This window comes from Sebastes umbrosus, chromosome 2, assembly GCF_015220745.1.
Source record: "Sebastes umbrosus isolate fSebUmb1 chromosome 2, fSebUmb1.pri, whole genome shotgun sequence".
NCBI classification, from domain to species: Eukaryota; Metazoa; Chordata; class Actinopteri; order Perciformes; family Sebastidae; genus Sebastes; species Sebastes umbrosus.
In genome coordinates this window covers 27,995,935-28,008,094 of record NC_051270.1, presented here as the reverse complement: position 1 = coordinate 28,008,094, position 12,160 = coordinate 27,995,935, and the positions used below count along the sequence as shown (strand labels likewise).

The following is a 12,160-nucleotide window of genomic DNA, read 5'->3' as shown; positions in this document are numbered from 1 at the left end:
AATCTGGAGGAGGGGCTGATGGGAGTAGATTACAGGAATAAGGTGTGAAACACTCCATGCTCAGACAGGACACATGGAGATTTTTTCCTATGAGGCAGTCCTTTTTAGACAAGTCACATTTTCTGCTTTTTTTCCCATTTCCGTTTGTGCAGTTCATCCACATGCTTTTAGTTTGAAGAATCACTGTCTGTTTGACATGTGGCATATTTTTTTTTTTTCCTTGCATTACTCTCGCTGCCCTCAGTCCATTTGTGTGAAATGGCTGTTGAGCTCATAGCCTCTTATTAATGGAGCAGATAATAAATACAGACCAGTAGGGCTAGTATCCCCTCACTCAATATGGCAGCCATCTCTAAATCATGTCTGGCTGTGTAAAGCAATCTTGTTAATAAGCCAGCCGGTCTAATATCTTTCATTTTATATGCAAAGCGAAGCGAGGGTCATCGGGGTTAGCTTCTGTGGTGTGTAAACAAAACAATCAGGTGGACCATACTGACAGAAAATGTCTGTCCCCGGGTATTTATGACAATAACATCTACATCATCTTTGCAGTCATATTGTAAATTTAACCAACGCCATTGCTTTTTCCATTATAGCGCTTCTTTCCTTATTGTTACTTTGCCCACAATATGCTCTTCTGGCCTGCTGTTGTTCATTCTTTATATAGAAAAAGCACATCTTTAAATTCTAAGTGCATTATTTTTATAGTTTGAGCACATATAGACTGGAGAGGTCTCAGGTATGTTGTGTGGGAGGCGAGCTTCATCAGACATTCATGAAGAGGCAGACAGACATTATCAATCTCTCCTCTCCCTCAGTGGTTAATATGTTAGGGTGTGGGGGTAGACTCCATTCTGATCACAGCTGAAATTTGCATCCCTAAGTAAATACGTAAATAAATCAAGTGCAAGCGGTGAATGTGCTAATCAACCGGGACATGGCAGTGAGCTCGGTGCCGGGAAACTTTGCTCATGTAATATTCAGCACTGGTGGGTTAAAGGGCAGCCCAGAGTTATTGGTTTCAGCCCGATTGCCCCCTTTAATCAATGTTGGCTGCATCCCTTTAATAAAATTATTAGCTCAGCAGTATCTTGCGCTATCATTTTATCTCTTCTGCGCTCTAAATTGCAGCCTGTGTTGGGCCTCTCAGATGCTCGGGGCATGGCCGGCTCCCGAAAGCTCAGCTCCCATTTATTATTTTAGAGGCGGAGGATGGCTGGAGTGTTTGAAACCAGGCTGAGCGTAGAGGTTATTGGATGCAAGATCTAAACACAGCTGCAGTGAAGTCCCAACCCAGCTTATGTATTTTGGGCTCATAGGGGAAAAAAAAAAAAACGCCTTTTATTGCTCTTGTTAAAGTTCATACACATCTATATCAATACTGCACATGAATTGTATTCGCCTTATTCTTCTATATACACAACTTGGAGATGGAGTGATAATGGTGATACTGTTAAGAAGTTCTTTTTTTAGATGCAGTTTTCCCTTTTTCTTCCAGTTATGTAAATGTACAATGTGCTGATGGGTGGCTTCTCAGTGTCTAATTATCTCACAAGGAATCTATTTGATCCATTAAGTTAGCCTGTTTCTCCTTTTTTCTGACTGCAAGTTAATTAAAAACGGATGTAGGATTTGCAGAATATAAGATTAGGGGTGTTGTTTGGAAGGTGAAGATAAAAGATGGTACCTTCCTGATATGGCAGGAAGATGAATCATGGACGGCTTATTAGTGCTTGTCTCAGGTATTGTGTTTAAGTACCTAATCTAGCGTAATGAGCATGGTGTCATTTTTCCAATTATATCTCAGACTTTTGTCTCTCACCCAATGCACTATACATTTGATTTTTCTTCTTTTAAGCTCCCTATACATAGCGTCTCTTTCATGTTTTCTGTATCTGAGCTTTTCCTAATGGGCATAGTTATATTTTGGAAAATATAAAGATTATGTTTCCAACATTGGCGCATGGTAAATGACGAGTTGTATGTGGTTACTTATATGAATCTATGTTTACATATGTGTACATTTAACATCCCAGATACAACAATAACCTCTCATCTCACCCTTTTTGTGTCTCTCCAGGCCTGGATGCGATGAACGCCTCATGTAGGCATCAGCATGGACAGCTGTGAGTCTCCTGTGGTTTCTGGGACAGACGATGGGCTCGGCTCCTCCCAGCAGCAGCAACCACCACAGCCCTGGAACGATCACTCTAGCTCACAGGTCCCTTGCACCAACCAGGCCCCTTCCCTGGACCCCCTGTCTCTCTCTGCTCCCTACCCTTCTCAACCCCAAAACCCCAGTGCGCCTCATGACGGGGTGAGAGAACCACAGTCCCAGCAGCAGCAGCCAAAACAGACATCACCCCAGGCCCACCGTGACAGCTCTGCCACAGGCCAGCTGCATCCCAGAAGAGAGGGTTTTGAGGAAGAAGAGCAAGAGGGAGTGAGCTGTGGAGAAGAGGAAGAATCCGAGGACTTAGATGAAATGGAGATTGACAGCTGTTTCCCAAGTCTTCAACCCTTTCCTGGGGTGCCGATGGCTTCAGGGGGCATGCCCACTCTTTTGCGACATCAGCCCACACGACAGCAGGGAGCACCTGAGAGTGGGAGTGAGGAAGGAGAGGAGGAGGAGGAAGAGGAGAGTAGTGACGTGGAGAACCTGGCTGGAGAGATAGTCTACCAGCCAGACGGCTCAGCCTACATCGTAGAGAGCCTCAGTCAGTTGATCCAAAGTGGTGGGGGCATGGTACCCGGCCTGCTTCCCACAAACTCTCTCACCACCACTGGGGGAATACCGGGGGAACCTGCTGGGACTTCATCCTCAGTCTACCCGCACATCATCAACACGTTCCACATAGCCTCGTCCTTCAGGAAGTGGTTTGGCAATTCAGACCAAGGTTTCCCCAATACCTCAACCATGGCAGGCCTAAGCCCTGTCCTGCACAGTTTCCGTGTCTTCGATGTGCGGCACAAAAGCAACAAGGATTACCTGAACAGCGATGGGTCTGCCAAGAAGTCCTGTGTATCCAAAGATGTTCCCAACAACGTGGATTTCTCCAAATTCGATGGGCTAGCCCTGTATGGCAAGGGTAAGCCCATTCTCATGTGTTTTATCTGCAAGCTGTCCTTTGGCTATGTGCGTTCCTTTGCCACTCATGCCGTCCATGATCACCGCATGACACTGTGTGAGGACGAGCGGCAACTGCTAGGGGACAAGCAGGCATCTGCCATCATCCAGGGCATTGGGAAGGACAAAGAGCCCCTCATCAGTTTCCTGGAACCAAAAACTAAGAGCACCTCTCTGCCACCGACCCTGCTCCCCATTAACTCTGGCCAGAGCTTCTATGGCACATTTAGTGGGGTCCATCTGGAGCCTGGAAGCAGCAGCAGGGGCAGCGAGAGCCTCCTCAACAAAGACTCTGACTCTGGCCTCCACCAACAGCAGCAGCAGCAAACCCCACTAAGCTCAGTCCTCTCTCTCGGAGGGCTGAGCATTCCCAAAGCATCCACTCTTACCTCATCCCCAGGCTCTGCCAAAGACTCTAGTGCCCTGCCCAAACAGGGAGGGAGAACAGAGGAGCCTGCTGGGAAAGAGGTGGCATGCAAGGGAGAGGATGGGGACACCGAGGAGCATGAAAACAAGGCGCACCTATCGAGCCAGATCGGGGGCTCGGAAGAAGAAGAGGAACTATTATTAGGGGAGGAGGAAGACGATGTGGAGGCAGGAAGCACTGCAGTGGCCTGTGGTGGTAACAGTAGCAGCGGCGGGGGTGAAGCGGGGGAACCAGCTGTCTCAAACCAAAGCATTTCCAAATCTCCTTTATTAATGCCTAGTAGCGCTCTCCAGCCTTCTGCCTGCACCTCTGCGGTCAGTTCCACACTCAACAGCAAAGATCCTGCTTCCACTTCCTCCTCTGTCAAGAAAGAGGGTTCAGCTGCTGACGGTGGGGGGAGGACCTCAGAGCTCCCTCTGAGCTTTAACTGCCAGGGGCCCACTGTTCCCACGGCAATGGCGGCAGCCGGCGTCAGAAGGAGCGAGGACGACACCGCTGGCACTTCCTCGTCACCTCTGTCCTCCAATGCTGCTGCTGATGAAAGTGCCAATCGAGATAGTGCCACAGCTCCAGAACCAAATGATTGCCCGGCAGAGGGAGAGGAGGAAAACGGAGCCCTTCTGCACCATCACCACATGCACCACCATCTTCATCACCTCCACCCATCATCTCACGGCCACTCGCACCTCTTCCCAGGGGGCGCCTGTGACCTAACGGGGCTGGGCGAGTGTTCACAGAACCACGGGCCTGGTGGAAGCGGAGGAAGTGGCGTAGAATGCCCTAAATGTGACACCGTTCTGGGTTCCTCACGCTCCTTGGGCGGTCACATGACCATGATGCATTCGCGCAACTCATGCAAGACACTCAAGTGTCCGAAATGCAACTGGCATTACAAGTACCAGCAGACGTTGGAGGCCCACATGAAAGAGAAGCACCCGGACTCTGGAGGCACGTGTTCGTACTGCACCAGTGGTCAGAGCCACCCTCGTCTGGCTCGTGGAGAAAGCTATACCTGTGGATACAAGCCCTTCCGGTGTGAGGTATGTAGCAAAGTTTTTTTTTGGGGTTGCAATTAAAGATTGTGTTGTTGAGCCATTTAGGTTTATGTAGGATGTGAACTGATATTTTTAAAAAGCCATGTATCACTTTATTGAAGAGAAAATGTCCTATATTTTCTAGGTGTGTAACTACTCGACCACCACGAAGGGCAACCTGAGCATCCACATGCAGTCGGACAAGCATCTGAACAACATGCAGACGCTGCAGAATGGAGGCACCATTCCCTCTGCGCAGGAGCAGGTGTTTGGACATAACCCACAAGGAGTGGTGGCCGTCCCGTCAGTGACCCAGGCCAGTAGCCATCACCCTCCCCACCACCATCCGACACAGTCCTCCGCCCATATGGCTGGACCGTGTGGGGCCCCCTCCCCGACCAAGCCCAAGAGCAAACCCACTTGGCGGTGTGAGGTGTGCGACTACGAGACCAACGTGGCACGGAACCTGCGCATCCACATGACCAGCGAGAAGCACATGCACAACATGATGCTCCTCCAGCAGAATGTGACTCAGATGCAGCATGGCCGACTCGGCTTGGGAGCCATGCCTTCGCCCTCTGAGGCTGAGCTGTACCAATACTACCTGGCACAGAACATGAGCCTTCCACCAGGCCTCAAGATAGACCCAGCTGGAGCCGAGGCCCAGTTCCTGATGGGGAGCTTTCACCTGGATCCGAACATGGCCGCCTTGGCCCCTGCGCTTGGTGAGTTCCATTTCGTCTCTCTTGTTCTCAGAAAACCGTAAAAATCACCAAGTGCAGTTCAGAGATATTCCTTTTATGTGGAATCAGCAGTGGTGGAATGTAACTAAGTACATTTACTCAAGTACTATACGTGAGTACAATTTTGACATACTTGTATTTTACTTGATTATTTTCACTTTCTGCTACTTTCTACTTCTACTCCATACATCTCAGGGGGAAATATTTTTACTCCACTACATTTATTTGACAGTTATAGCTACTTGTTACCTGTTACATATAAAAACATATGATGCAGTACCATACTACTAATCTACCAAGTAGTATACAAAGTATCTAAAAGTGGCTCCACATTGACCAACTATAACATTAAAATGGTCTTACACATATTTGTTAGTGATAAAAGCAGAGTATTGGTAATCTAGAAGAAGAAGGCCTACTTTATCAATCCCTCTAGAGGAAAATACATTTAATAGAAAATATTCTATAAATAACATAACACTTGAAAGGAGCCATTCTGGATAATGAGTACCTTTTCTTCCAATTCTTTCAGTACATTTTGCTGATAATACTTCTGTTCTTTTACTTGAGTAACATCTTAAATTCAGGACTTGTAATGGAGTATTTTTTAGATCATTGTATTTCTACTTTTACTCAAGTAAAAGATCTGAGTTCTTCTTCCACTACTGGGAATCAGTTTCAGTTCGACTTGATCTTAATTCCTAAAAAGAACATTAATATCATTCACTTCTTATTGTGTTAACATCACACAAAATGATGAGCAGGAATATATCCACATATTGCCCCTCTCCACTGCTACGTATACCAGATATATCACCACTTTTTACTTTTGGCGGCTGCCTTTCTGGCCTGCCCTCGTGAACTTGACATAATTCTCTCATTTAACAAGCAGAGGGTCACTGAAATATAAAGTGAAAGAAAGATAATTCATTTGAGGCGAGTTTACATCAGGGGGCTGTACCCGAGACCCTCTCCGTATTTCCTTCCTGATAGTGTACATGATAATAGTCGTCACGACAGTAGGCCTCTGCTCAATGCCTTAATCTCACATCCATAGTAAAACCCTCTAGTGCACCAGACCAGTGTGCCAATTAGTTTCATCTACAAATGTACTAGCTGCACATTTAGCTATAAATGTGCCAAGTAGCACGCGGAAGCCCAGAGGTCATTTGTTTTTCGTTAACAAGACATCTAAGTGACCCTGTATTGATGTGATTTTGACAGAATTTTGAAGTTCACTTTGTGATACCCACTTTTGCTCACAAAAGGTGAGTTAGAAGGCCAACCCTGTATTTTCTCTTCTCCCTTCCCTCCCCCTCAGGCAGCCAGCCTCAGCTTTTTATGTCATTATTCCCAAACTGCTGCTGAACTTCACCACTGGAGTTCTCCATTTTTTTCCAACTTTGTAATTGCAGCTATAAATTTTATCTTGGTCAAAGAAGGGAGGTTAGAGGGCTCAGCATGGGTAATTCAGCAGCATAGCAGAGCGTTCGGCGGGCCAGTTACAACCCCACAGTTTGTACAGACTTGTCTCCAACTGTCGCCAGTTCAAAGACACAAACAAGAATTGATTGCTGTAACTAATTTCTTTTTTTTTCCCCTCTTCTGCCATCTGGTTCATTTTTTTTGTGAGGTGAGGTGTAATAAGCATGTTACAAGGGAGGCGGTGATGACACGGTCCAGGCCCGCAGACAGCGGGTGTGGTGTCATCTTCGGCTACACTTTAAGGAACTCTTAAAGCCATCGTACACAAACACTCTGATATTAACTCTACAGTATGATACATATGGCTCAGTACATCTATTGAGAGAATCTGCCATCACGAGGAGACCAGGCAGCTAAAGTGAGAGGTGCTCTTTCATGCTCTCACTTTGGATTTTTGACTTTTGCGCGTATTGCCGAAGAGATAGATAACAAATGTTGACCTCACATGATCTCAGCTTCCTGGTAATCCTCGTTCCCAAGACTCAGCTACCGTAGTGAAAGGAAGATGTGAGATGGAGTGCAAGAAAGGAAAAGAGTTGTTGTCTAACGTACACTGAAACAGCACAAAAGACAAGTCAGACAGCTATTCGCTTAAAAACATGGTAATGTGTTAAGATTTTTTAAGATTCATATAGCACTAGCAATCATATATGAAGTATTCATATACCATATAAAATACAATATTATGATTTCAATATTACAGAGGACCTATTATGCTTATTTTCAGGTGCATACTTGTATTTTGGGTTTCTACTAGAACATGTTTTCATGCACCTCTTTTCACCTTCGATCGAACCAAACTCTTCGGAGTCTGCTCCAGCTCTGCTCTAACTAGCTTTGTTTGACGGCGTACCAAACTATCTGCTAGGCTATCATGCATCACTATGTTACGGAAGAAAAGGCAGGACTTCAAGGAAGGTGTTTCAGGCAGTTCAGGTGCAGTGTTTCTGTGGGGGAGAGGAACTCCCTTTGGCCTGGACTTTGGGCTTTGTAACCTTGTAGACCTTTTACATGCACAAAAATCTATATAACACACTAAAGGAAAGGGAAAAAGCACAAAAGCATAATAGGTCCCCTTTAAAAATATGCCCTATGTGAAAACAGATGCAAAGCTACAAGTCAGGGTCTTGGTCTAATCGTCTACAACCAGAATTTAGTGAGGAACATGATCCAGGTCTGTGGTAAATCATTGCATCTGCATAGTAATGGAGCATGAGAGCCGGGTAGAAATGAGAGATGCAAGGTGCAGGAAAAGACGGGACAGGGATAGCGACTGGGCAAGTGTGTGTGTATCTGTGTGTTTTGTAAGAGTGAGAGAGTGTAAGAAGCCATGACTGGGGAGCTGGGTCTGTGAGTGATTTCAGAGGGCTTCTCAAAGGTCTCCCTCTCCTGGCTATAAAAACTCAGGTAATGGAGAAAAGTCCAAGAGCGGGCTGCATACTGCAGCAATAAATAAAAAAGGAGCTGCTGGAATTAATTTAGTGTAAAGCCAGGCAGGGTCAAGCCTGCATGCTCAGTCTGGGCAGTGAAAGATTAAAGATCAGCAAGCAAAGGCAAAAACGCCGGTACCTCGTATTTTTAGCATTCATTTTTAAAGCCAGCCTTCCCAGACTGTAGAGACATCAGTTCTGTGGTCGGTGTCATAGGATATGTGCTTGCTGTGTTTTTTTCCCCCTCTTCATTGTTTAGACTCAGTACCAAGCCGAATTAATCTGTTAGGTGTCCATATTGATTTAGAGGCAATCTGGAGTGAAAGAAGCAGAAGGAGTGTTTTTTTTTTTTTAAATATTGTTCAAGGGCGATGGATTTGATTTACAGTAATGTGTGCTTGGGAACTCCTTAGTTCTTCAGTAATGATAAAATAACTTGCTTTTTCTGTGGAGCTCATGGCCTCTTGAGTTGATTTACAGACAGGCCATGAAAGTGCACCAACCCAAACCGGGCAGTGTGTACATTCATACTCTGGTACTGTGAGGTCCTTATGGAAAAATCCAGGCTTTGTTCTTTCCCAGCTCAAAGCAAGGATAGCTATAGGCCCATAAATACATACATGCACATTATCCTCTATGCAATGTCATACCGACAGACAGAGTGTGGTTTTTCAAAGTTGAACAGAGATGTTATTCATTATGAGAGTGGCTCAAACTATGACTTCCTTTGGAAAACACTGTGCTCACTAACTCAAAATAATGATGTATACGTACTGAAGTAAATTTCTGAGAGATAAAGTGTTCTTTAGTGTAGGGTGTAAGCTTTGAATATGCCTAACAAAATTATAAGTGTATGTATACAGCCTTCTAAATACCTTTCTTTCCTCTTTCTTTGTCTTTGTGTTCCACGCCCATCCTAGTAGGTGGAGAGATCCCAATGGACGTGCGGCTGGGCGGCGGGCAGCTGGTGTCCGAAGAACTGATGACCCTGGGAGAAAGTCTATCGCAAACCAGCGACCCCTCCCTCAAGCTCTTTCAGTGCGCCGTATGCAACCGCTTCACCACCGACAACCTGGATGTGCTCGGCATGCATATGGGAGCTGAACGCAGCCTACCGGAGGAGGAGTGGCGCGCGGTGGTGGGCGACTCTCACCAGTGCAAGTTGTGCCACTACACCACTCAGCTCAAGGCCAACTTCCAGCTGCACTGCAAGACGGACAAGCACGTGCAGAAGTACCAGCTCGTGGCGCACATCAAAGAAGGGGGCAAAGGCAACGAGTGGCGCCTGAAATGTGTGGCCATAGGCAACCCGGTGCACCTGAAGTGCAACGCCTGCGACTACTACACCAACAGCCTGGAGAAGCTGAGGATGCACACAGTCAACACCCGCCACGAAGCTAGCCTCAAACTCTACAAGGTTAGTGCTCCTCAAGCTCCTTTATCACACCCACCACTCAACCATGTCATGACACTGTATCACATAACTCGGGGAGAAAGGGCACTATTTGAGAAGCTGTAATATAAGCAGGAGAAGTAGTATGTTTGTGTCATATTTGGGAGCATTTATTATCCTATTAAACTTTGATGAGTTTTGCACAAATGTGCCCTTAATCCTCTCGATATCCCTGCGCAAGACCCATATATGTTCCAGTGCTGCCCACGCCACTAAACTAGCCGCTCTCCCAAGGGCATGAATGATGGCTTTGTTGTGTAACTCTGGCCTTCCATGTAGTCATGTAGAAGCAGGGCCACAGTGCTGCCATGAGAAGAACATGGCAGGTGAAAGCTGGTGTGGAGGCTTAGGGGCGAATCACTAGGAGACGAATGAAGAAGTGTGAGGAGACAGAGGTTTGGTGCTAATACTCCTCGGAGCGGGAAAGGCTGAATCGTTCTCGACAGCCGTATTGATTTTTGCTGGACTTGGAGCTTCACCTTCTCCTCTAATCATTCCATAATAGCCAATGGATGAACACTCTCCGAACAAATGGCCATAAATCTAACAGGCCTGATTCCACTTAGGTACCTATCCTGTGTGTCTGCGGCTTTGGCCACTCTGCGCTTAACCCAAACTGGCGTAGCTGCGCATGCACGCACACATACAACACACACAACAAAACAGTGACAACATACACTACCTGTAAGTCTACACTACATACACAGCAACGGAATCCAACATACAACACTGCCATGTGCACTAGGAGATATTTATAATAAGTCCACTCTTTTGTCAAGTGTTTGACTCTTAGAAAAGTAAACAGGAAGGACTGTTTAAGCAGTTCTATTGCTTGACACTTTTGTTTTGGTGACTTAGTATATTATAGTATGACTTCTTTTGGAAAGGAGGCACTAAAGGGCATGTGAAAAAAAAGTGCCGCTTCAAACGTGGTGTTTTTAATCACATTAAAAACTAAGGTGAAGTGGTCCATTTTAAACCCCCTCAAAAAGGCTGTCTATTTGAAAAGCATCCAGGATTATGAGTGGATCCTCAGAACCACTGGCATGACTGACATGTTTCCTGTCCACAAAGCCTTTTATACTGGAATCACAGGACATTTTGTTAAAGGGGAAGGTGTGATGTACAGTAGGGCTCCTAAACAGGTGTTAAAGGGGCAAGGGGACACAGGAGGTGTTGAGGGGAGAACATACTGTTTGCACCAGGACATTTTCAGATGCACCGGGTATTTATAGATGCATAGAAATGCAAATATGCAATATAATCTGCGAATGTGTCGAGTCAGTTGTGAGGCAGCAGAAAAGCATTGCCAGTTATCTTTGTGTTTTTCCCAGCCCATGGTCATCCTCTCCTGGCCATAGCTGCTGGACTTACTGGCCCACATTCCAATGACGGTCTCACATTAGACCAAAATAGACAGGCTCTAGCATACTCTCTCGCTCTTCCTCACACCTTTTTGGAGGGAGAGACTTGTTTTGTCTCACAGGATAAGGTACAATTTATATTACATTATCTTTCCACTTTGCTGTGAGCCCGAAAGGCAAAAGAGATTTTTTTTTTCCCTCCTCTGTCTCTTTTTCCGCACAAGTTTTTAAGAGAGAAGAGACATATGTCATACTGCAGCTCAGGCTGCGGGGATTAAATATGTACAACACATCCAGGCATGATCATTTTTTATGACTTAAGCCTCTTAAGATGGCTCCATATTTCTTAAAACCAATTGATCTTCCGAGTAAGAGTGTGTGCATTTGTCCAGAAATTACCTGCTCTCTCAACCCGAGAATACTGCGGTCCTCATAAGCTCTCCTCATCCCAGACACTACTCTAAAACAGAGATGTTCTGCAGTTGACAAGAATTATTACGATATTTTATGACTCACAAATGTGATTAGCGGACAACAAGTACATGGTTGTGAGGCCTCTTTGGCAGCGCAGGCTCCCCACTTGACAATGTCACAGTCTTCATGCTGCATTCGATTTACTGTCCTGGTAGAGATACTGACAGGCAGAAACCCACAGTGGCCCCACAAGCCTGTAAACCCAACTTGGCATATTATGCAAAGATGGAAAAAAAAAGAGGAAAATCACCATTCATTTATTCTTCCCCAAAGAAATCCGATGCAAATAGCACCATTTTTAACCTTTTTGGGGAGAAAATAAATCATCAAGTCAGCATAAACAGGCTGTATGATGTGGGAGATGCTTGGGACACTTCACCCAAATCAAACTGGTTTGCATTAAACAGGCCCTTTGTGTGCACAGCTCCATATAAATTGGAGCCTGTAATTACTGGAATTAAAAAGGAAGGTTTAAACTGAGGGCTAAGCTGGATGGGATAATTTGAGAGTCTGTGGTATGCGGCCCATATTAGGGCTTTCTAAAAATATCACCCCCACCACCCCAACTATTGGAATGTTCCAAAAGACCACAGAAAGATCCTGCAAGTCATCCTGACCACACG

The 12,160-nt window shown here is 45.7% G+C and overlaps 1 protein-coding gene across 6 annotated transcripts in view; it reads left to right on the top strand.

Annotated features, from left to right (window-relative positions):
• zfhx3 (zinc finger homeobox 3) overlaps positions 1 to 12,160 on the top strand; it is a 163,814-nt gene that overhangs the window by 59,947 nt on the left and 91,707 nt on the right. For 5 of the 6 annotated variants that reach the window (XM_037756136.1, XM_037756128.1, XM_037756112.1 and 2 more), the window contains exons 2-4: positions 2,081 to 4,594; positions 4,734 to 5,313; positions 9,167 to 9,663. In XM_037756136.1, coding sequence (XP_037612064.1) covers positions 2,117 to 4,594; positions 4,734 to 5,313; positions 9,167 to 9,663 — 3,555 coding nt within the window. In that variant the 5' untranslated portion in view covers positions 2,081 to 2,116. The remainder of the gene's footprint in view (positions 1 to 2,080; positions 4,595 to 4,733; positions 5,314 to 9,166; positions 9,664 to 12,160) is intronic. The other variant, XM_037756120.1, reaches the window with a different exon arrangement.